Below are 26,282 nucleotides of genomic sequence, written 5' to 3' on the forward strand. Positions count from 1 at the left end.
TCTCAGCTCTGCATGAATAGGTGAAAGTTTGTCCGTGTGAACTCTTGGTGAATGGTGTCTATGAGTGAGTCTGAGTCTGTGGTTCTCTCTGCTGTACTGTTTGCTTGAGAGGGGGCGCTGTGCTCTGGTGTGTAAGTAAATGAGTATGAACTCCTGTAGATCAGCCCGTCCAATCGGATCAGAGATAAAGGCACTGTGATTGGTTGTCTCATCCATCTCCACTCGCCACTCAATATGGATTCATCAGGAATGACACACAGCAGAGACCTGGAGGACCTGAGATAAATGAAGTATTAGATCTAGTGTGCAACATTTTTTTTCACCAAAGAATTTGCTAATCTAAATAATTTTTCCCTGTTGTGTCTTAGAAAGTCTTTATTTGCCGGTCCACAGTTTAAGGTCTTGAAAAGGTCTTAAATCAGAAAAGAAACTCTTTTAATTGATAAAGTCATGGCGTTAAATGTTACATGCATTACAAAAAAAATAAAAATATCTTCCTCTGTATTTTTGCTTTCCAATATAAATGTCTAAACATCCTTAAATCAGGTTGCATTTGTAAATGAGATGTAATGTATATGTAACAAAATTAAAAGTTAATGCTTAAAACAAGAACAAATGTCTGTCAGTGGGGAATGAAAACTTGTTTATCCTTTTGAATTTAGTTCTTTTCTGAGCCCAATGGCAGATATTTGTTCTTGTTTAAATCCAGAACTTACTCTAATTTGATCAATTTCTCATAAAACAAGACTTCTTGTGTAATTTAGCTTCTCAAACATGTATTATGATATAAGAATCTTTAGATATTTACACTAAAAAACCAAGACCGTAATATTGATGAAGAATATAACATTTTTGTAATGTGCTAATACAACTCATTCTGTTCTCCATGTACATTAAACATACTGCCATATTGTGTATATACCTTTAATTTATTACTTACATTTTCTTTACTTGGTCTTAAGTCACCTTCACAAAACTCCTTTTTTTTACAAATTAGTATTGAATAAATGGCTGCAGTGTTTGTTATATTATTGTATTATTGTAAAACTTTGACTGAAGTATTAATCCGATAAATGTTTTAAGTCCTGTAACTTAAGATGACAGAAGTTACACCTCAATAAATTGCAGTCATTTCAGTTGCAGTCACTGCTGACCTTCTGACATCTGACACTTGACTACAGCCCTAAGAACTTGCCTGAAAGGACCCGAGAGAGACCATCATTCCATTCTTGCCTGCTGAGACAGGAATGTCGCACCACGGCATCCCTGGAGCCTTGGCAAGATGGTCACAATGGACTAAAGTTATTGCACAAAGAAACGTTTAATAGCAATGTTGAGGATAACGCATTACAAGTAACGCAAGTTACATAATCAGATTACTTTTTCAAGTAACTAGTAAAGTAACGCATTACTTGTTAATTTACAAGAAAATATCTGAGTTACTTTTTCAGAAAAGTAACGCCAGTTACTTTGTACTTCTGATTTCTCCCAATATGGGGACAGGAGACTTGTCAGTCAATAAAATGGGAAAACAGAGGCGTTGTGTGCGCTGTGTGAACATGCTGTTACTGTAGTTCTAGACTAAATGTGAATGTGCATTAATTCATCTCACTCGCAAAAAACTGATTTAGTATTCATCAAAATGAATTAAAACAGTGAAATGCAATCTCAGAATATGACGCAAACCTGCAATAATTAAATATGTTAAATAACACAAATGCATCATTTTATTAACCAATGTCTTTCCTGCTGACCTTTGATGATCCAGTTCAACCATACTAATAAGCAAAACTAACTTTAGATAAACTAACAATTGTGCTTGATTGGTTTTTATTGCTGAAGAGTGTTGAACCTTCTTCTCCTGCGTTCTACTGTACAGACGTGAATTTACTTCAGCCTGAGGTTTATTCATTACACTTTTTGATGTGAAAGGGCTTTTAAATTTGCTATAAATAGAACTTCTTATATTAAAAACAAACAATCAAGCCCTGCTCATATTTAAAAAGTCACGCAAAAGTAACGTAACGCATTACTTTCCATAAAAAAGAAACTAAGTAACATAATTAGTTACTTTTTTAGGGAGTAACGCAATATTGAAATGCATTATTTTTAAAAGTAACTTTCCCCGATACTGTTTAATAGGAATATGAAATTGTTTTTGTGTCTTGCAAGGAACTTAAAATAGTTCATGATTAGATAAGCCATGTTCAAAGTCACTTAAAAATATCTGCATGCATGCATCCACACAGTTTATTTCATTATTATTATTTTTATTTTTTTAAAGACTGTACAAGCAAAGCCAATGGTTTTGTTTTTGGGCCATTTTTCTTCCGTAACATCTTCTTTTAGATTAGTGCGAAGAAAACATCCAAAATACACATTTATGTGTACATATTATACTTTCCTTATGTGTGTCTTTCGGTTACAATACACATCTTGAAATGTCAGAAATCTCCACTTCAACAGCACTTCAAATGATTTATAGGCTATAACATTTCCTCCCTAAATACATGGTGTTTTTTGTTTGTTTGTGTTTTCTGATTAAAAATTTGCAAAATCCTCTCCGTAAAACCCTTTAACTTTAATATGCCAACCGAATGAATTTTGAACCTGGCTTTATCCGATGATTTCTGATTTGTTATTGATTTCTAAAAGCAATAAACCAGTGTGGCCAGTGTTCTCCACTAATTTTACCATGTTTTATGGTGGTTTAGGCAATTAGACACTGCTTAATTGTGATAAACTCACTGCTAGCTGACGTTTTTGGTAATTACCTGCCAATTAGTACAACAAAAATAATCCTTGTATCATTTGCAGGAATCTTGTGTTGTTTTGATATCTAAAAACTGGTAAATGTACTTCCTCGTGGATTTGTTCAGTATGAATAGTCATTATTTGTGACATGTGACAGGACAAATGATGAGATCTGTGGTTTGCAACGGAAGATCTTGTGTTACACAGGACCTCCTGTGGTTTACAAGAAGAGGAAGTCATAAACTGAAAAGGGCAGCCTTTAAACCGCACATTCACAAAGCGTGTCATATTCTAACTCAAATAGCATAGGTTTCCTGTTTAAGGTGTTTGAACTGTTGAGGAATAGCAATACTGCCAGCTAAATTGTGACAGTAGCTTACCTGTTTACGACATAGTGCAGTTTTATTAATATTAGTATTTACTAATAATATTTAAAACATTAACAGTATAGCCTGAAAAATATATAAAAAATATTTTAGCTCTGCATATATTTGGTTTACATAATGCAACATAAACATTGCATTGCTGTTTACCACTATATTTTCAATTGAATTACATGTGAATTTTTGAGATCGTTGTTTTTTTTACAATAGTTTTTGATTGTATGTAGTGTAACTATCTATTTGGTAGGGTGGCTTGACTGTCGCTTAATTTTAGCTTGCCAAACTACAAGCTATTCTTGATTTAAGTATCTGCCTTAATGATAAATGCTTACCTGAACATTGTCTCAGCTTGCATGTTACCAAACCAAACCTTTAAATGTGGACCAAAGTTTTCTCCGTGAAGCTCCAACATGGCCACATGTTCTCCTCCGTTCAACTAAATCACCCAGGATACTTTTTAGTTTTATTTAACATCCAGCTAATCAAGTTTCATATTAAATGTAACTCCTGTTGAAGAGATGTAATGAATCTGGCTGGATTTCTGACCTCTAGTCGGTTGATGACTGGTACAGGGCTGATGGTGGTCGGGTGACTGGTCAGACTCTCACTGAAGGTGTATTCAACCACCTCTGTTCCAATGATGGTCCAACAGGAGCCGTCGTTCAGTAACACCTTATTACTTTCTTTAGGACACGGAGAGGCCTGTAAGTTTGGAATAACATGGGGGTGAATAAATGATCATAGTTTTCGTTTCGGGTTGAACTATTGTTCATATTGAACTGTCACTGCCTGTGTTCACCTGGAACTGTATGATTTTTTCATTAGACAAGCACATGTACGTGTGGCTACTGTCTCTGAACTGGAAAGCACATTTGTGAAGCTGAGACACAGGCTCATCCAGGTCTAGACATGCATGCTGCTTATTCACTTTACGTATTACCTGCAAGGAACGAAACAGAATCAGGTAACTATTCACACAGCTGACCATTTTGTTCTTTTTTTTACATTTAACATCCCCTTAAAGGAACAGTTTACCCTTTTTCACTGAAAGAAGCATTGTTAAAGATTAGGGACTCATATTTTGGCCAGAAGAAATGGTTTGACATTAGAAATATTTAAATTGTTCATTTGTTTCTTTAAACATGTCATTTTTGGCTTCGCAAGACATTAATTGATGGACTAGAGTCATGTGGATTACTTGTGGATTATTGTTATGTTTTTATCAGATGTTTGGACTCATTCTGACGGCACCCATTCACTGCAGAGGATCCATTGGTGTGCAAGTGATGGAATGCTACAAACCTGTTCTGATGAAGAAACAAATTAATCTTGGATGGCTTGAGAGTGAGTAAATATTCAGCTAATTTTCATTTTGGGGTGAACGATTCCTTTAATAAAGAGCAACAGTGAGCATCCAAGTAAAGGTTCTTTACTGTCAATGATGGTTCCATGATGAACTTCCATAGATACTTTCCCCTGCACAAAAGGTTCTTAGTAGTGAAAAAAGTTCTTTAGATTATTAAAAGTTCTTCAGACTAAGAAAAAAGAAAAAAAAAGTTTCTTTTAAGAACAGTTCACTGAAAGGTTATTTGGGAAAACATTGTTTTTGTATAGCATTGTTTGCAAAAATTCCCTTTTGGAACCTTTATTTTTAAGATTGTAATTGTAGAAAATGATCTCCATTTTTGCTCCCAGAAATCTGATATGAGCAGACTTAAAATAGCCATTAAAAAAGGGACAAAAAAGATTGATCGCCCTTCTATCATGCACCACTGCACCTGGTCCCCCGCAGCACCTGTGTGCTGCACAATATGCTTGACTGTTCACTCTCCTCCCGCACTAGAAATCTTCCTGCATGAGGGCTTCAAATACACGCTTGCAAACCAAAACAAACCAGTCAGCAAATTCAAACAACTAAAACAACACTGTGAAGGTCTATTCTGTTTGCTAGTCTGCATGTGGTAGTCTAAATGTGGTATTTAAACATCGTCCTTGGCATTTTGATCAAGTGCTTTATCAGCAAATTGTGATGCAGGTTGGTTGCAGCCAGGCTTCCAAAAAACACCACAAGGATGGAAATTTGAACACAATTAACTTCAGAGACATGGATGAAAAATAATAATCAACTTGCAGATTTTTTTTATATAAAATAATGCATGCAGTTCTGTTTGGTATTGCTAGTAAAAAAAAAATGACACAATTGACCTAAATTTCAGCTTGGATAGCTTTTAAATTGAGAATCGTGTAATAGAGACAAAATCAGTTTTTTATTTGCATACTGTACCATTGGAGGCAGCGCCACTCCTGAGTCAGTGCATACCAGCTGAACCACACAGCCGTAACAGATGTAGCTGTCACACACGGTGTATTCACTATGAGCGGCTTGCCTCTCCTCCACTATGAAGAAGAGAGTGAGTATTAGGCTATAGCACTGTAGGGGATGAGAAAGAAAAATAGACCTCACTCAGATTCGGCCTTGAGTGCCGTATTGGGGTTAAACCCATTTATGCTCAGCTGTTGACCACATGTTGCTGACATTTACAACTGGACTTTTTAGAATTTTCTTTTTTTCTTTTTGGTGAAATTTCTGGACAGCTGATTATACTCTCAAATGCAGCAAGGCGCTAAAGGCGTTTGTTAAGTTTATTTATACTGGACGTCCAACATAGAGTATGGACCTATTTGGCCAGTTGTTTCTAAACTTGTTTGGGTTTCTTGTGTTTATTTAGCTACTGTGGTGAACAGTGAATTAGTCACTAGAACTGAGTGAGAGGCAAGGGTGAACACGGGTTAATGGGAAAACTTCCGCAAAAGGAGTTTCCCATGTCATTAGTATGAATTAGAAGTTGGTAGTATAATAATACTGCTAGAATGTACCAATTTAGGTTTTTTTCTCTGCACAAAAATGCCTAAATTGCATGCAATTATTACTATTACTTTAATGTTGTTAAATATGTGAATGTTAGGAAACATTTTACCGGAAGTTAATGCATAAACTATATGGTCAATATTGTTCTACAGGAATTAACCATTGTTAATATTAGTTAACATAAATGTTCATGTTAGTTGACATTACATTAAAGTTAACAAGTATATTTGATCTTAAAAATGTACTGGTAAATGCAGAGATTGAAATGAACTGCTGTAGAAGAACTGTTTATTGTTAATTTACATTAACTAATGTTAACAAATTAAACCTTTTTGTAAATTGTTACCAAATGCCATTTAAACAAATGGTTACCCAGGATTTCTTGAAACTTGACTACCCAGGGTTCATTACTAATTTATAGCTTTTTTATAGCTTATATCCAGTTCTGTGTATGAGGGATTAAGATAAAGAGGAATAAAGGCAGAATAACAGAAAAATCATTGGATCTCAAACCTAACGTGACAGTGAAGGCCGTCCATTGTCTCGCGCTGGCGACAAAAGCCCCGTCTTCCACTGCCAGGTAACGTGTACTGACCGTCTGCGACTGCAAGCGATTAAACAACGACACTTTTGAGCCTGATGAAATACACACTGCAGAAACAAACACGTACTTTTTAGAAAGCTTCAACAGTTTTTTTTTTTTTTTACAAAAACTGAACCAATAGGCAAACAAAAGAAACACCATTCATAATTTAAACCCTCACTGATAGCAAAACATGCACATTCAGACCGACAAGCAGACAGCAAACACAAATGACGGGTATACTGTGACTAATGCCAGTCTGTTCTTTTCCTTAATCTTTGTCTCATTGTCCGTCTCTCCCACAGAACGGTGAGGAATTCAACGTCACTTGACAGCTGCTCTCAGATGTCAAGCACCTCTTTCTTCCCCTTAGAAGCTCTCTGTGGATCCAGCAGTCAATGCCAACAGGAGATGCCCTCTTAGTGTGTGCTTTAGGATCAGAAGGTTAGAGGTCAAATGTCTGACTCCTGTGGCAATGGCTGCCGGGTGACACCAGTTAGTGGCTTGACCCCACTTCTCATACACAAAGACATGCAAACTTACAGGAGTTTGGTTTCGACACCGGTCGACCCTTTTTACGTAACAGCACTTAGTCAGAGTCGACGTCATATTTGATTTGATGCAAATGAAGGATAGCTGAACAGTCAATTCAATGGCTTGTTGACAAAACAAACAAACAAAACAATTATTACCAAAAAATTCCATTTGGACAAAAAACATGGGATGTAAAAATGACCTAGAACCTTAATACTGCACAACATACTGAACTGACTGTCCTTCTATTAATCACAGCATCGAATTCATTTGCATCAAGATAAGTATGGACATTCAGAATTGCACACACATGCACAGACTCACGGTCAGCATTTTTCATGGACTGCCTCTTCTGTGATGGTTTGGAGATGACTTTAATGAGCCTGCTGTTAAATGTGCCAATTTCTTGCCCTCCGCTGTGAAACAGGTGTAGCAGCAGACGAAAGTGCTTTCGTTTGTCCGTATCTGAGATATACAAGGTTTTTGCACAGGCAAACATCTGAAAAACATAAATGAGTAAATTGTTAATATTTTTTATTAAGTTTGAGGTCGGTATGATTTTTTGTTGTTGTTTAAAAACAAAAATATGTTTCTTCTGCTCACCAAGGCTGCATTTATTTGATCAAAATTACAGTGAAATATGTGAACCATTATCAATTTGAATAAATTGAAAAATTTAATTTATTGCTGTGATCAAAGCTGAATTTTCAGCATCATCAAACATTTCTGATTTTTTTATTAATGTTAAACACAGTTGTGCTTAATATTTATTATGTTACATTTATTCAGGATTCTTTGATTTAATAATTTGAAATATTTTCTTTCATTATAAATGCCTTTACTTTGACTTTTGGCCAAATAAATGCATCCATGCTGATTAATTTCTTACTGACCTTAAACTTTTAAATGGTAGTGTAATTGTTAATTGTATCTAAAGCATGTGGGGTTATTTTGAGGTCTTTGATTGCAGACTTTGGTATCTTGGTAAATCTGAACACAGTTGGAGATTTTTGAGATCTCATCTGAAGAGGATCACACGTTTAATTTTTTTCCCCATGCACCACAACATAAATCTGTGAATAACCTTATCAAAAGTTTGCGCTCCATTTAATCTTGTTGTTTTGGTGGTATATGTGAGTATTATTTTCTGGGGTCAAGAAGTTTAAAGATCATTCATCTTCATCTTCAACAAACCTGGTTGTAATCCAGGTAGAATAAACATATGATCCCATCTCCAAATCTATCGGTACACAAAGCAGTCATGTTCTCTCATAAACCTGACAGACTCTCTCCTCTTTGATCGCTGGGCTTTGGCAATGTCTCACCCTCCTGTCTGTCTGCTCCTCAAAGCTCAGCTTGAAACTGTCTGTCCGTGGATGAGCGGAGCTGTCCAGACCCATGTAACCGAAAAGCCGACAACTGGCCTCTCCTAGACCTGATGCTGTGTGAATACAAATGAAAAAATTACAGTGAATTACAAGGGCAAGAATGAAGATGTTCTCTCACAGCTCACTGACCTTTCAGCTGCTCCTGTCTGAGTTTCCATCCGTGTCCAGTGAGATACACGCAAGGAGGCGGACAGAAAAACCTTTGAAAATGCAGAAAACAATTATTTTTGGAATGAGACATGGAGGGTGTGCAGTAGTTTTACTTACTTTCTAAAATAATTATAAAAACATGGTTTTGGAGGGAAATCATTTTTTACGTTTTATAAAATACAGATCGTTTCAAAGTAGCTTTACATGAATAATCAGGAAAATAAAAGTATTACTGTTCTAAAATTAATCAGTTATGAAACATTCAACAGTAAAGCAGCTCTACAGAAAACAATAGCATCATTCAGCTCAATTTAAATTTTAATGTTTAGTTCAATAACTCAATGATTTCATTTATTAGTTTAATTAAACTATATGCAGATATACAGAAGGCAAGTTCATTAGTCAGTTCAGTGATGATTTATTTCAGTGTTACAATGTTAATGCCATTACTCAGCTGTAATCATTTTTATATATATATATATAAATCAGTTAATAAAGCTTTGGGAACATGGCAGCTGGTTTCTAGCTATATTTGTTATCTGGTCCAAGCTAGTTAACCAATTGGTGGACACCTGGTTTAATTTGTTATCCATCTTTATCAAGTTGTTTAGAGCTGGTAGACCTGCAACAAACCAGCTTTGGTGTTTCAAAAACCATTTTAAGCTGGAATGTTTTTGTTTTTGTTTTTTTCTTCAGCAAGGGTTTGGTTCAGTCATCAGCTGGTCAACATCTCAAACCAGCAAATAACCTGAAGTTGGTTTTACATTTTTCAGTATATTTATGTGTATATGCTTGTATATTTCACTGATGAAAAATGTGAATGCACAGATAAAAATCGTTTTTACCTCTTCTCATTCCCGTAAGACTTCTGAGCAACTTTGGCATGCAAGATGACCACTGATTGGTCAGGTCTGAACTGAAGGTATTGCCTCACTGAATCTCTGTTGACTTTTGGCAACGAGGAGAAATTTTGATCCTCCCTAGTGATGCACAAAAATATTTATTTTAAACTTAGTGTTACAAAGTGGTAAAACGGTGGTAAATCCAAATGCATCCTCTCCAAAATCATGCAATTTACTCTTTGAATTGAACTATCTGTGCATTTCTCAGAGATCCAATCATGGAAAAGGTCCTTACAGGTTTCAACATAAATATTGTTATTTCAGAAAGTATTGGGGCAGTGGGACATTCACAGCTTTTTTGGCTTTACTTTATGTCTGTGGTAGACGCTTTCTGAAATACAGCAACAAGCAGCGTTAATGATTCAGTAATAGATACTGTAATAGAATAATAGATAATCTGAAACAAATACAAACATATTTTATGTGGGTGGTTTGAATGTGTAGACTGCAGCAGAGGACAGGAACTTTCCAATTATTTTAGGGGGGAAAAAACAAAACACTACATGATACATTTAAAGCAATATATTTCATCCTTTTTATTCTAATTTCCTTTTTAAATCATTTTAGGATAAATGCCAATGGCACAGAAAGGGAAACTTGTAATATTTGTTAAAATAAGAAAACATCTCCCTTTGTGTTCCACAGAAGAATGAAAATATTATGGGCTTGCAATGACATATTGGGGAGTAAAAATGACAGGATTTTCCTTTTTTGGTCAAGCAACTCTCTATTCATCTAAGAATCCTGGGAGAGAGAAAAAATCTGACTTTCCACAAAAATAATAAGTTTTCAACACTGACTGATGATAATAATAATACAAATGTTTCTTGAGCAGCAAGTCAGCAGATTAGAATGATTTCTGAAGGATCGTGTGACACTGAAGACTGGAGTAATGATTTTAAATCAAATAATTGCAGCCTTGATAAGCATTAAAAACTTTGACTCTGAAAGTTGAAACTTTGAACTTGATATGATCTGTTTGCAGTGACTCATTTTAAATAATTGTATTACTTACTCAATGTGAAACAGTTCTGGGACTTTTAATTCCGCTGATTAAGACCCCAAGGATATAAATGTGATATTTTCCAGCAGAGTGAAGTGCTTTAATTGAAACTCACTTAATTCCCCAGGCTTAGGATGTTTCAGTCAGTCTGCCCAGATTTTTATTTGAGGCCTTCCCAGGAGGATACGGGGTCAGAGGGGCACTGATGTTATTTCCCATTTAGAGTGTGTTAGGATGAAGGTCAAATTAGATCCCAGTGTTTGGCTTTTTTAATTATTGTACACAATACTTTTTTATATACTTTGTATGGTTAGTTAACACAAAATATGCAGTTTAACATGCTGTACTCTTTCTAAAATTATTTTGAGTGTTTTTCTTCTAGTTACAGTATCTTAAATACACTTTCCCTTTCGTAAGTCATGACAGAGTTATTCATTGACTACCCTAATACAGACCACATTAATATTTCACAGAAAGCCTATAAAGAAAATAGCATCACTGTAAATGAAATTTGGACTGATAAAGTCAGTTCTGTGTTCACCAATGGCACTTCAAGAGCTGGTGCATCAGTCGTGGACTAAAGCAGAACCGCAAGGAATTTCTGTAGGCTCACTGAAAGAAAGCGTTAATGTTCTCTCTCTCCTGCTGCAACCCCCCAAAGAAATCCTGCCTGCTCTTCCCATTTCGGACGGGGGTGGGACCTACATTTTAAACGTGCTCTGTAGATTTAATACCTGGCCAATGTCTTGACTGTTCACTCTATGCTTGAATAATACCCTGGAGAGGTTACTTCTCACCTTAAGGAACCATTTGACTCTTTTGAAGATTTTGTCGTATTTTTGGATACCATTGCCCTCTTACAGGAGAGACTGTACCTGTGTGATTACCTGAGGTGAGTGAAGCACGCGTCTGATGTGTACAGGTGAGACACTTCTGTCGAGTCCACAATGGCCAACCCTGGAGAATCGGGAGAAAAACGCATTGTTGCATGCAATTTAATTGTTTCACTGACTAAATAAATGGGTTGTTTAACGACTTGGACAGTGACCTTCTAAAAAAAGAAACATATTTTTTCTGGCGGGAATCTGTTTAAAATAGCAGTTGTGAGACCGATTAACGTAGTGAATGTGAGAAATGTGCTTATCTGAGCGTTTTTGTGCTATTTTTAAACTAAACTATATTTTTAAGTTAAATAGCTATTTCCCTCAATAATAAAAAAGATGTAGGTCTAATTTCCATTTAAATACTGCATAGTGCATAATATAGGCTACATTATGTAAAAGAATTGATTTATAATAGAATGATTTTGTTCATTAAAAATGCAATTTTTGAGCATGATGACACTTTTTGGAATAAAATTTGTCACAAAATTTAATTAAAAAGGCTACTTTGTTTGATTAATATGGCCTAGGCTATTTAATGCATGTAAACTTTTTTAAAATGTGATGTGGCCCTTATTCAATATAGCCTAGTAATTGCATATTATGATCGCATCACGTGGTCTTTTTTTTTTCTTTTTACCCGCAAAACGTATTTATTTAAAATGGCATACTGACATATTATTTCTGCTGTCTGTATATCGTGCACAGTATGTGATTTTTCTGTATCCATTAAATATTATAGTGTGTGGTTTACTACCAAAGCATATTGTGGAAAAATGTCTCCCACAATGCAGTGCTCTTAAGTTGGCCTTCCATTTTCAAGTAAAGTGGAAGCTATGTCAGCTACCATTTTTTATATTTTTTTTCCTCAATATTTGTTCAGAAAGCAAAAATGCAATCTAGACAAAGTTTAATTTAATAGAACATTCAGAAGAATAAAATATCGTTTTTATAAGAATTGCTCTGGAACCATGAATCGTTTTCAAAATGATATGCTGCATTGATGTCCCATGATTAAATTAGCCATTCGATCATCATCCCCAAAATTAAAAAATGTTGCAATTAAAGCAGCTGTGACAGTACACACAGTATATACTGTGCAGTAAGTAGTTAGTATTCCCTTCCAAACACAGCCAAGACCTGAACTAAACTATAGATCAGCATGTAACAGACTGTCTGTGTCTCAAACCTAGTGAGCTGCTAACCTAAACAGCATATTTGGGCATCATGCTTTCCACAGTGCTAACTAGATAGGCAGCTCACCAGGTTTTGGGACAGAGCCGCATGCTTTAGGTGCGCAGTGGTTGGCTGGAGGCGAAACCGCTATTAGTAGCAAAGCGTCACATCTGCTTTCAATCCCACTTTAACAAGAAGCTGCTGTTAGTTAAGTTAACTTCTGCTCTGAAGCTGCCAGTCAATCGCTTGCCAAAGAAACCAGGCTTGTCATTCGCCTTCCTCCTCTAATGCTCCTGTCTTCTCCCTCGCTCCCTCACACTGGGGTTTTCTTTGGTCTGTCTGTGCTCCATGTCAAGCTGAGAGAAATGTTTACACTGCGGGGCTTTACCCCATGGAGATCCCTTTGGGTGAAAGCTTGGATCCGGGCAGCTTAAACAGGCTTATAAAGATATATATGCAGCACACTGGAAGAAATGTTGTGTTGCTCTTATTTATTTTTATTTTTTACTGCCGGTCACCTTTTCTCACTCCTCTACGTTAGTCTGATGGGTGGATATGGTTTAGGTTCCTCAGAGGAGCTGTCATTTTTATTCTTCCACATCCAATTTATAATGATTATTCTCCCATCCATTTTGTTTCTTAATTTTTAAAGGTCAGAGATTGATGAAACCCATGATATTTTATCCCAAAGCCAATAAATACATAAATATTAATAATAATAATGCATAAAATAATAAAAAAATATTACGCTTATTTTGTAAAATTTTATGATCCCTTTGCATTTCATGCTAATTAATACTATGTTCTTTAAACTGTAAATGTGTTTTTTGTTGTACTGCCTTTAAATTCAGCTGATATATGATTTGTGCTGTGAATCAGATATTTATTTTAATGCTTTACACTAATGTTAATTTGAGATTTTTTATTATTTCTTTGTAATAAATATCTACAAATATTATATAATATAAATGACAAATACATAAATTTACTTCTTTTATTTTTAACTGCGTAAATATCAGGTAAATGTTGCAATATTGCAAATCTTAAAGATCCTAAAACAGGCTTTTTTTCCCCTTTTTGTTCGGTTCATTTTAGGTCAGACAGAAAATTTAAGGCAAATATTGTAATATAATATTATATATGATACTCCTAAAACAGGCTTTTTATGCAAAATATGATTTTATTTTTAAGAATCCCCAGCACTGTTAATGTGGTTCTCTTTTATTAATTTGATTTATTTTTAATAAATTAAATACAAATATTACACAATTAAAATGACATTATATAATCAAATACATTTATTTTATGATGAACTAAAATTGTCAGGAAAGTGATAGCACACTTCAAATCATAAAGATCAGAAAATAGACTTTCTAATGCAAAATATAATTTATTTTTATGCAATTTATATCTTAAAATACTGCCCACCATTACATAGTTTTCTTTTATTTATTTTTCTTTCAAACTCAATAAATACAAATACATAATTAATATAATATAAATAAAAATAAAGTAATTTTCATTTGAAAGAATGCTTACCACATGGTTATCTTTTATTATTTTTATTTATTTTTCATCAATATATAAACTATTATGTAATAAATATTCATATTAATTCATATTATACATTTATTTTGTTTGAAAACATTCCCACCATTGTTAGCATGATTCTCTTTTATTATTCATAAATTTGCAATAATTAAAAACAGTATATTTTAAATATTATATAATATAAATAAAAAAATACATTAATCTCATTTACTTATAAAACTGGCCACCATTGTTAGCATATTTATGGCACTGACCTGTTTCTCTGTCTCCTTTCCTTTGGTCCTGCATGGCGTTCAGGTGTCCAGCAGCCACTTTGAAATCTTCATAAACTCTTCTATAGTACCAGACACTCCACTGGTGTTCATGCCAAATGGTTTAACTTTATTCCATCCTTTCGCAATAGTGTAACTGTCAGAGTCCTGTTGTAAGAGGACTTCTCCATCTCCGTTTCCAATAACTGTGTTATCTGCCTCATAGGAGTATTTGTAAATCTATATGCGTGTTTGTTTTCAGAGATAGTCACCTGTACTCAGGTGCTGAATTCTCACGCCTCCCTCCACGTGGCAAGCAGTTGAACACAGAATGAGGCATAAAGTCCAAATAGAAATGAATGTGGGTGACATTTAATGCAGATGTTGATTATTTTGTGGGAGTAAAACGTGGACACCAAACCTATCTGGCTTTTAAGTTACGACCTTGAATAACAAGCAAACAGGAATCATGGTTGAAGAGGATAAGTGATTTTACACAAGTAGGTAGTGATGTTGTCACATGGAATTTGCATTATTTCCAGATGCAGGGCCTGAAATTGTGAAATATAGAGGGTGTGTGTTCAGTAAATCAGCAAATCCATTTAGAAGGGGCTGCATGTTCTTGAAAGCCAGTTGAATGGAAATAATTTATCAGTAAAATATCAGTACATGCAAATAGATGGGAATAACAGCACCTCTGTGTATGCCTGCTAGACGTGCTGCATAATATAGTGCAGTTAAATATGACATCAAAAAGCCAGTGATGATGCTATATTCTCTGTAAACATACCTCTTAAATCTTCTGAATCTGCACACACTCAAAGCCTACACATGTAGCACAGAGGATTCATTGTATTAGCACACAAGGGACTGAAGTCTGCTGTTGACCTGGATGCCACTGAAACCAACAGTCATGTGCAGAGTCTTTATCAAGGCTGAGAGAAACCACAAACCGGTCATGTTGCTCATGCTGAGAGAAGTAGAGTAGTATATGGGATGCATGTGTGATATCTTTACTCTTTTTCATTTTTGAATTTGAAAGAGGTTAATTCACCCTGAAATTAACATTCTGTGGTTATTTACTTACTCACGTTATACTGTATTTTAAATGAGTTTCATTTTAATCTTCCAGATTGAACAAAAATGAAAACAGAGGATTTCATACTATATTCCAAGTCCTTTGAAGCCATACTATAGACCAAAATGATAGCATTTGCCTTGTAAAATATCTCGTAGAAGATTTGTGAATACTCTAATGTTAACAATTAAGATTTTTCACATCAAAAATGTAATGTACTGTTGAAAACGTTTGGAGTCGGTAAGATATTTAAAATGTTTTTATTGTCTCTTATGCTCACCAATTCTACATATATTTGGTCAAACTTACCGTAAAAACAGCAAAATTGTTTTCTATTTTAATATATTTTTAAATTGTATTCATGTCATGCAAAGCTGAATTTTCAGCATCATTACTCCAATCTTCAGTCACATGATCCTCCTGAAATCATTTCAATGTTTAAAACCAGTTTTGCTGCTTACTATGTTTATAGAAACTCTGAATTGTCTGAAATAAAATCTTTCTTGGCATTATACTGTAAATGTATTTACTGTAATGTTTATTCAATTTAATATGTCACTGCTGAATAAAAGTTTCAATTTCTTTCAAAAAAAAAAAAAAAAATTCTTAATGACCCCAAACTTTTGGCCTTAAAAGGGATTTGAGAGCTATGGCAAAAAAAAGTCTGTTCATTGCATTAAGCTTGCATATGACTTCAGAAGTTGCAAATATATATTTGCAATATTTTTTATAGACAACCTTTATGGTACTTTAAGTGTTGATTGACATGAGAGTGGATAAATGATGACAGAACATTTTTAGATTAATTATTCCTGAAAGCATATCAGCTTCAACTGCAATGTGTACAGCTGAAATGCTGTTTTTAATTGAATACCGAATAGAAAAGCTATAATCTGTCAGGCTGTTCATCTGCTGAGTTCAAAGACAATAACAATTCATGCCAAACCACGACACACTCCTTCGTTCTGTGGCCCATTGATAGTGATAACCCTTATCAGGCCTTTGGAGAAGCAAATCCCTTTTTGAAAGCCAAAGTGACTGACAGCATGGCGTTTACAACGCCAACGTCCCAGACGCTGTTATTTTCCAGCAATTACTTCACACAGCGTTTGAACTCAGTGCCTGTGTTGATGTGATCGGCCCAAAAGTCTATTAACTCTTCCATGTTAACGGCCTGTTTAGAACTGCTGCTGTGGACCATCTGTTTGGTGTCGCCGTTTTATTGCGAGCTCAGACTGGAATGTATGGCTGCTTTTAAAGCACAGATTTCCCTTGACCAGCAATTTTTTTCTTTCTTTCTTTTCTCCACCTACAGCCAGTGGGATTTTTGCGGTAAAATTGAGCATTTGTCGACGAAACATGACACGTGCGTTGGTGTACGTTGGTGTGCTAATAGCCATAATGGCAGTGATGGAAGCAAGACCTAAATCAGGTTGGTTAAACCGCCATCATAACACTTCAAATCAAAACATGAGAGTAAGACAAGTAGTCTGAGTCTGTCGATTACGGTAAGCATTTAGTGGTTGCACAGTTGTGTTGTTATTGGCAAACCAGACAATCATTGTACATTTGTTTTTTGTCAACTAAATCTATGGTTCTAAACTGCTTCAGGATTCAGATTTTACATGCAAAACTAAACCAAAATATATTAATATAAGCATGAACTGCATAGGCCAAATATGCAAAATTATTAAACCATGATGGGGCTGAAAAATAATTTGAATAATAGGTTTATAAATGTCTCTTGAATGGTTTCATGCTCTTGGCAGCCAATAATTAACTACACAATGCACATACATAGTATTCACATCATGTTTGTCCTCACTGAGTTGGTGAACTTCCATTTTAATATGTTCTGAGTAATTTTTTCTTTTAATTTTGGTAATTTTGTTCATGGTTACCCATCTTCCAAATTTGACTACAAAATGATAGATTAATTGATTAAAATCTCCGTCTACACTACACAAATGAAAACGCATGCCACATGACCATTCTTGCAGGTACAACCAATATAGCTAGATTATTTAGATGGCGGACGCATCTACGTGCTTGGAGCGGTCGAATGGGAAATCTACCTATACATTTCTATGGATACAACAATAAGCATGATGTTATTGTTTACACAGTCTCCAAGGATACGCAGTGCGAATGTGGGCCATCTGTTTTCAAAAATCGTTTTAAAATGAAAACACACTAGTGTAAACGGGGCCTAAATCAGTATTGCCATTGTGTGTTTTTCCTTTTTTTTCTACCATTTGTTTTTCAGCTGAACCAAAGTGTAAATCTGGCCCGGTTGACCTTGTGTTCATTATCGATGGCTCCCGCAGCGTACGTGCTCATGAGTTTGAGACAATGCGCAAGTTCATGATAGACATCATCCATGAGCTGAATGTTGGCCTGGAAGCTACAAGAGTTGGTGTGGTCCAATACTCCAGTCAAGTCCAGAACGTGTTCTCCCTCAAAGCCTTCAGCAAGCCTGCTCAGATGGTCAAAGCTATCAACGAGATCATTCCATTGGCTCAGGGCACCATGACCGGCCTGGCCATCCGCTATGCCATGAACGTAGCCTTCTCTGCAGAAGAAGGTGCCCGTCCCAACGTCCCCCACGTAGCGGTTATCGTGACAGACGGTCGTCCTCAGGACCGTGTGGCTGAAGTGGCAGCTGCTGCGAGGGAGTCTGGGATTGAGATCTATGCCATTGGTGTCGCCAGGGCTGATATGACCTCACTGCGAGCTATGGCGTCTCCACCGTTTGAAGATCATGTGTTCCTGGTGGAGAGCTTTGACCTCATTCACCAGTTCGGTCTTCAGTTCCAAGACAAGCTTTGTGGTAAAGTGTTCCTCCATTTGATATATGCTCCACATTAGAGAAAGGATTTAGTCACAAAAGTTGAACTTTTTAGGATTCTTTTCTAAAAGGTTCTAACCTCAAACCTCAACTCAAAGGTGTAATTTCTTTTTAGGAATAACAAAGGATGTACCCTACCATGCAAATATTTTAGGGTCTGTTAATATTGTTAACGATTTTGAAAAAGTCTTCTGTGCTCACCAAGGCTACATATATTTGAGAAAAATAAAGTAAAATCAGTAATATTGCGAAATATTACTGTAATGAAAAAAACTGATTTCTATTTGAATATATTTTAAAATATAATTTATTCCAAATTATGATGCAAAGCTGAATTTTCAGCAACATTACTCCAGTCTTTGGGATCTCATGATCATTCAGAAATCATTCTACTCTCTTAAAAATAAAGGTGCTTCAAAAGGTTCTTCAAGCGATGCCATAGAAGAACCATTTTTGATTCCTTAAAGAACCATTCAGTCAAAGGTTCTTTAAAGAACCATCTCTTCCTTACCTTTTTATAATCTGAAGAACCTTCTTTCACCACAAAGAACCTTTTGTGACGCTGAAAGGTTCTTCAGATGTTAAAGGTTCTTTATTGAACCATTTAGACAAAAAGGTTCTACTATGGCATCATGAAGCACCTTAATTTTTAAGAGTGTAATATGCTGATTTAGTGAATTAAAAAATAAAATAAAAATAAACTTTTTTTATCAACAATGTTGAAAACAGTTGTGCTGCTTAATATTTTTTATTTTTCTAGGAATCTATGATGAATAGATCAAAAGAATAGCATTTTTTAAATAATCTTTTGTAACTTTATAAATATCTTTACTGTCACTTTTGTATGATGAATTTAATGATGAATTAAATGCATTCTTGCTGAATAAAAGCAATGATTTTTAAAAAAAGAACTTTTTAACGGTCCTATATACATTTTAAGATAATGTAGTTAAATATACTAATAAAATAAAAATAATAAATAATCATAAAAAATAAGTAAAATAAATAATAAATAATATTTTAAAAATTTCAATCTTAAATATAGGTAATTAATCACAATCTTATTTTTTTGTTATTTTGTCAACAACAATTATATGCCATTTTTGTGCAAAAACTGTGAACACTGGTTGAGATCGGATTCACATTGGTTCACATTGTCCTTTGAGCTTTAAATCAGTCCCACCTTTCTTTCTTTTTTCTTGTTAAATATCCTGTTTCAACGAGGATTTGGAATTGGAAAATCTTATACGCTATACAGAAATCTTATGTTGACTAAGCACATGAATGCTGTTTCTTTTACATCCTGTGGACACAATGATTTAGCTTTTCTTGCTTTCTCGGTACTTATGTGTGCATTGGATTTGCAGGGATGGACTTGTGTCTGGAGTCTGATCACGGCTGTGAGCACATCTGTGAGAGCTCGCCTGGCTCCTACCACTGTCTGTGTCTGCCTGGATACACACTCAACGAGGACGGAAAGACCTGCACACGTGTGTAGCCTTGCAAATGACACATCATCATAGAAGTATGTGACACAATTATCATTCCAGCGGTGCTCAGCAGGTGTGTGTTTGCTTTGCAGCCATTGATCTATGCGCTGAAGGGAAGCATGATTGTGATCAGATCTGTATCGCTTCACCTGGGTTGTTCACGTGCGACTGTAACACAGGATACACGCTCAACGACGACAAGAGAACCTGCACAAGTCAGTGACACACAAGTGATATCTGCATAACAATTTATGTGAAGTGTGAACTCCTAGACAAAGTTTATGTTTGGAATAGCATACTATACTATTCATACTGTTTGCTGTATGCAAATATTCTGTATGCATGGAATATCTAAACTGAGTTTGCTAAAATGTATGTAGTATGCAGTACACACTAGTATGCAGTAGTGTGTACACTAGTATTCCATTTTGAACATAACTAAAGGAACATACTGTATACTAAATATAGACCTATTCTGCTAGTGTACAGCACAGTATATTGTGCCTTAGCACATAGTATGCTTGCTTGTACATTTAAACGCAAACTTAAAGATCTCGTGAAATCAGTTAATAAGCATTTTTCTCTCATTACATATTTTCCCATGGAATCCAGTTTTTATTTTAGTGTTATTTAAATACTATTACAGTATTTATTAATATTTTGATTTAGCTTTCAATTTTATAATTTCCGTTTTCTTTTAAATGTTAGTAATTTTATGTGCTTTAATCTTTATTATTAGTTTATTTTGATATTTTCATTTAGCTTTAATTTATTAATTTTAGTTTGATTATTTTTAGTACTTCAGTTTAAAGGAACACTCCACTTTGTTTTTGGAAATAGGCTCATTTTACAACTCCCCAAGAGTTAAACGGTTGAGTTTTACAGTTTTTGAATCCATTCAGCCGATCTCTGGGTCTGGCGGTAGCACTTTTAGCTTAGCTTAGCATAGATCATTGAATCGGATTAGACCATTAGCATTTGGTCATCAAAAATGACCAAAGAGTTTTGATAATCGTCCTATTTAAAACTTGATACTTCTGTAGTTACATCGTGTACTAAGACCGACGGAAAATTAAAAGTTGCAATTTTCTAGGCACATATGGCTACATTTACATTTACATTTATGCATTTAGCAGACACTTTTATCCAAAGCGACTTACATTGCATTCAAGTTACAGGCTAGGAACTATACTCTCGTTCCGGCGTAATAATCAAGGAACTTTGCTGCCGTACCATGGGTGCAGCAGGCGCAGTGATATTACCCAGCGCCTGAAAGTAGTCAATCTAGATCTTTAAATAGGATTTTTAAAAGATTTAAAAAATTATCGAAACTCTTTGGTCATTTTTGAGTGAGATGCTAATGGTCTAATCCGATTCAATGATCTATGCTAAGCTAAGCTAAAAGTGCTACTGCCAGACCCGGAGATCGGCTGAATGGATTCAAAAACAGTAAAACTCAACTGTTTAACTCATGGGGAGTTGTAAAACGAGCCTATTTCCAAAAAAGTGGAGTGTTCCTTTAAAGGTGCAATAGGTGATTGTCTTCAGAAATATTTTTTGTTATTCTGGTTGAAAGTCTCTTTACATCCTGATAGCAATCATTAAGTTAAGTGGTCTAAATGTATTTATCTGTATTTATATATTCTGTGGAAGGTGTAGGACCAAGAAATGTTCGTCCAATCAAAACGCTCGGTCCGAGCGTTTTAATTGGCTTTCCTACCTGCCAGACAACGTATGTATTTGCATACCTCTGTGCACCCTGCTCGCACAGACACGATACGTCATCAGCGCGTTCACGTAGCGAGAATGGCAGGCAAACATCAACAACCCAATCTTCCTTCATGGTATTTTAGTACTGTTACTAACTGTGCTATAAAGTTTTCTCACCGGTGAATGACACATGATGTAGCCCAGCGGTTCTCAATTCCAGTCCTCGTGCCCCCGCTCTGTATATTTTGCATGTGTCGCTTAGTTAACACACCCGGTTCAGATAACCAGCTCGTTAGAAGAGAGCTATGTGCATGAACTGTGTTCCGATTGACATGCTCCCTACACAGTGTTCATTGCTCACTACTCCCTGAGCAGGGAAAATCCGTTTAAGTTTATTTCACTTTGGAACATTCATTCATGGATTTGCGCTACGCAGCGTCTTCACATACAGACGAAACTTACTAGAGAAGTGTCAAGTGTGACATAATATACCTCTGTTAATAGATACAATTTAAATTCACATCTCACACACTTTAATGCCCTTTGTATGGAACATATACGTTCGCTTTGAACTGGAATCATGGTGGAACATTATAAGATATACAGTACATATGAAATGTGCAGAGCGGGGAGGGCGCGAGGAATGTAATTGGGAACCGTTGATGTAGCCTATTGTAGTAATTTAATGTTGTCTCTGGCATTCTGCTCTTTGAGCGTATGTGGCTTTGGACGCCGATTGAAGGGAGGGTGGGACGTTCGCTTTCAGTGCTATCAGGCCAAAGTTAGCATTTTCCGAGATCTCCTATTGCACCTTTAATCTTATTTTAATTACACTTTAAGTCACCAAACAAGTGATTCTACTTCATATTAAGTGGCCTTAACTACTTTGTACTTACATTTAAATTAATAATTTGGTATACACTTATTGGGTACATACATGTTTTTACATTGTACTTGTATTTTTTAAAATACACACATGTAATAATATCTGTTATCAATTTCTGTAATTACATTTATAATTACACTGTTGACCCATCCCTTACACCTTAACCCAGCCTTAAACCTACACATCCCACCAAACCTGTCACTAACCTTACTCATATCCCACCTAAATAGCACCTAAATACAGTATAAACACAGTAAGTACATAGTACTTTTTCTATGTAAGTACATAGTAGGTAAGGCCACTTAAAATAAAGCAGGACCCTATTTTTATTTATGCTTTATTTCAATTAACAAAAATAAATAAATAACAACAACAACAAGACAGTTTTAGTTTTAGTTTTAGATAACTATAAAAACACTGATTGAAGAAGGAAGTACACTAGCTTAATAGATGGCTTCAAGACATGGACTACAACCCAGAAAGCTCCAGTCCTGATTTCATGGGGTCTTTAACACCTGATTTACTCACCTATAAATCTTCTCTCACCATTCTCTGCCTGTTCCAGTGATCGATTACTGCTCATTTGGGAATGATAGCTGCGAGCATCAATGTGTGAGTGTGCTCAATGGCTTTAATTGTCGCTGTAACGAAGGATACTCACTCAACGATGACCTGAAAGCCTGCACAAGTTAGTGAGAGCAATTCCTTGCGAATGCTTTTTAAAATATATAAAAAGTATATGCTTTGTAGTAGCGCAATAGTATTCCATTCAGCTTATACCATATGAATATAGCAGGTGATGTAAAACAAGCAGAAATAATAAATGCTTGCATAGTATCTGTATGCTAGTATCTCCAAGTGCAAACATTAATAGACAGCGATGGATTTTGCATGTGTTACCATCACCAAAATCTCATGCTTCTGTCTGCCTGTTCCAGTGATCGACTACTGTTCATTTGGGAATGATAGCTGTGAGCACGAGTGTGTGAGTGTGCTTCAGAGCTTTTATTGCCGCTGCCATGAAGGATACACACTCAATGAGGATGAAACAACATGCACAAGTTAGTGAGGCCCACGGATACGCAAACAATTCACATATGGAGGACTCACAAATACCCACAATACTACAAGCCTATAATTACATGCCAGATACAGACATTCTCCTAACTAACATTTTTCAAACACATGGAACAGTTTCTAATGCAAAGACAAAGTTTGCAATGTCATTACAGCTTCCTCTTGGCTGCGTTATGCTGCTATAAAATACACTTGCGCTACTTATCTATGCATTTCCTCCTATGACCAGCTGGTTTATCTATTGAGCCAATGAACAAAAACAATGTGTTTTCGTGTTTAGGCATCTAGTTCTGTGCAGTTTTTGTAGTAAATGGTAAAAACAAAGCCAAATAGTTGAGCATTTTTGGTTTATAAACAGTATGGGGAAGCTACACATCGAGTAGCTTTTAGATTTCAAGAACTCAAGCTACTTGCAAAAAATAGCTGTTAAGGCTATTATTATTAGTTATCTGGCACAAAAACTTTTGTAATACAGTATCTTAAAAAAAACAGAATTTAGCATTTTTACCATGCTGTACTGCTATTTGTTAGCACAACTTTTACTTATAATGCTTAGCAAGCTACAGTTTCAAATTAATTAAAGCACTGTCCGCTACTCTTCATCTATGCCACTAGCAAAAAGTAGCTAACTCTAACCAGTTAAAACTAATAGTAGTAGTTAGTCTGGATCCAACCCTTAAATGATCAGAGATGACCGAACACCTGAGAAAAGATGATGCCAACCCCTCAGAGGACCTGCCAAAGCTCAGACAACATACAGAATTACCAAATTTTGCCACAAGTTAAATATATTAAGGTTCTGCAATATATAAATATATTGTGGAAACTTAATTTCCTGTAGAGCTGCTTTGCAACGATTTGTATCGTAAAAAGCGCTATACAAATAAACTTGAAAACAAAACCATTTGTAAGCAGTGTCTTATAAATCTGTGATTTAGCATTTTCCATGCTGCTATTTGTTAGCAAAAGTGGCTTTGTTGCTGTGGCTTAGCTGAGTAAATTACTGTACAAGCTGCTATTTGTTAGCTATGCTACAAGCTACTCACAAAAGTAGCTAACTCAGCTATTAGTAGTAGTTATCTGGCACAAAATTTGGATTTAGCATTTTTCCTGCTACACTACTGTTTATTAGTAAAACTTGTTGGAAAAATACACTGTTTTGAAGGTAGCTAAACTACTGTCATGCTACTGAAAATTTAGTTAACTTAATAGTGTTGCTGACTTAAAGGGAAAGTTCACCCAAAACTGAAAATGCTGTCATCATTTACTCACCCTCAAGTAGTTCCAAACCTGTATGAATTTCTTTGCTCTGCCGAACACAAAGGAAGATATTTTGAAGAAAGTTTGTAACCAGGCTGTTTTGGGGCACCATTGACTTCCATAGTAGGAAATCTTCCTTTGTGTTCAGCAGAACAAAGACATTCATACAGGTTTGGAACTACTTGAGGGTGAGTAAATGATGACAGAATTTTAATTTTTGGGTGAACTATACCCTTTAAGCTAATTATTCCCTAGCACTGCTAAAGAGACTCATGCATATAGTTTAGCAGCTTAAATGTTCTGAAACAAGATAAACACAGCTTGTAGTTTACTTTGATGTGGTTTGCTCTTCCTTCTTTGGGAAAGCTTTTCTCTCACTGTTCTCTGCCTGTTCCAGTGATCGACTACTGCTCATTTGGGAATGATAGCTGCGAGCACGAGTGTGTGAGTGTGCTCAATGGCTTTAACTGCCGTTGTAACGAAGGATACTCACTCAACGATGACAAGAAGACCTGTACAAGTTAGTGAAGTCCATCGTCAGTTTGTACATTGACAGATTCAAAAGGAATTCCTTTAAAATCAAATTTACTTAACATTTTTCTCAATTGTTTACCATCAGTATTGGGTCCATCCATGCTAAATTGTTAAGATGCTCATTTGAATATCAACAGATGTGGATTTAATAGTACATATCCTTTCTCTTGTTGCTGTCTGTTCTCTCTCAAAGCACTGGAAGCTCTGTAAGGGATTTCAGATGTTTGTCCACAGTTGGGAATTGGGATTGGGAATTAGGCCACACAGCCTCTCTTAGAAAACCGCATCCTCTTGTTTTTCCCTCCAAAACAGCACATAAATGTCTCAATAAGAGCATGTGATGGCCAAAACAAGTCCTTAACCTTAAGCATGGAGAACAATTGAGAAACAATTGGAAGGAGACTTGATTTAAAGTATCTTAACGCTGTAGCACAAAGGTTATGCATAAAAATTAATTGGAATATTTGTCATATTTGAATTATGATCCATCTAATCCATATTTAGTGATTGATTACTGCTCATTTGGGAATTATAGCTGCGAGCACCAGTGTGTGAGTGTCCTAAAAGGCTTTCGCTGCGTTTGTAATGATGGATACATACTCAACTATGACAAGAAGACCTGTACAAGATAGTGAAGGGAGAACCTCCTTTTGCTTAAAATCAATTTGCACATTCCTAAAAATCAATTTCACTGCTATTTTCTCAATTGTTTACCATCAATATTTAGGGCCATCGATTGCTAAGCTGGTAGGAGATTTTCAGAGAGATGGAGTGTTTCCAGTTTTAACTGTGCGTTCAAGGCAATTTGGAAAGATTGTATTTAGAAGACACCAACATCACCACACAATTGTAATTTTGAGTGGGAAAAGTTTTGTTGTCGTGAGAAAGCATGTCAATGGAGCATCTGTATCAATGTTAAATTTTTCAAAACTACAAAACAACTATACACAAAAAGCCCCACTGTCATATTAATG

At 35.5% G+C, this 26,282-nt stretch overlaps 2 protein-coding genes across 5 annotated transcripts in view; one reads left to right on the forward strand and one right to left on the reverse strand.

Moving 5' to 3' along the window:
- On the reverse strand, positions 1-11,548 carry LOC306879689 (recombining binding protein suppressor of hairless-like protein; the record flags this gene model as incomplete). The annotated part of the gene is made up of 11 exons (XM_079432833.1): positions 1-276; positions 3,470-3,573; positions 3,684-3,839; positions 3,937-4,077; positions 5,422-5,534; positions 6,520-6,657; positions 7,448-7,622; positions 8,449-8,564; positions 8,641-8,711; positions 9,507-9,641; positions 11,454-11,548. 11 exons carry the CDS (start codon positions 11,546-11,548, stop codon positions 3-5), a joined length of 1,518 nt encoding a protein of 505 aa, XP_079288959.1. The 3' UTR covers positions 1-2.
- LOC306878982 (matrilin-4-like) overlaps positions 11,323-26,282 on the forward strand; it is a 25,234-nt gene continuing 10,274 nt past the window's right edge. For 2 of the 4 annotated variants that reach the window (XM_079431624.1, XM_079431626.1), the window contains exons 1-7: positions 11,323-11,458; positions 16,819-16,935; positions 17,770-18,333; positions 19,719-19,841; positions 19,934-20,056; positions 23,003-23,125; positions 23,376-23,498. In XM_079431624.1, the coding sequence (XP_079287750.1) occupies positions 16,863-16,935; positions 17,770-18,333; positions 19,719-19,841; positions 19,934-20,056; positions 23,003-23,125; positions 23,376-23,498 (1,129 nt within the window). In that variant the 5' untranslated portion in view covers positions 11,323-11,458; positions 16,819-16,862. The remainder of the gene's footprint in view (positions 11,459-16,818; positions 16,936-17,769; positions 18,334-19,718; positions 19,842-19,933; positions 20,057-23,002; positions 23,126-23,375; positions 23,499-26,282) is intronic. The other 2 variants (XM_079431625.1, XM_079431627.1) reach the window with 2 other exon arrangements.

This window comes from Barbus barbus (assembly GCF_936440315.1).
Source record: "Barbus barbus genome assembly, chromosome: 13".
In the NCBI taxonomy this organism is placed as follows: domain Eukaryota; kingdom Metazoa; phylum Chordata; class Actinopteri; order Cypriniformes; family Cyprinidae; genus Barbus; species Barbus barbus.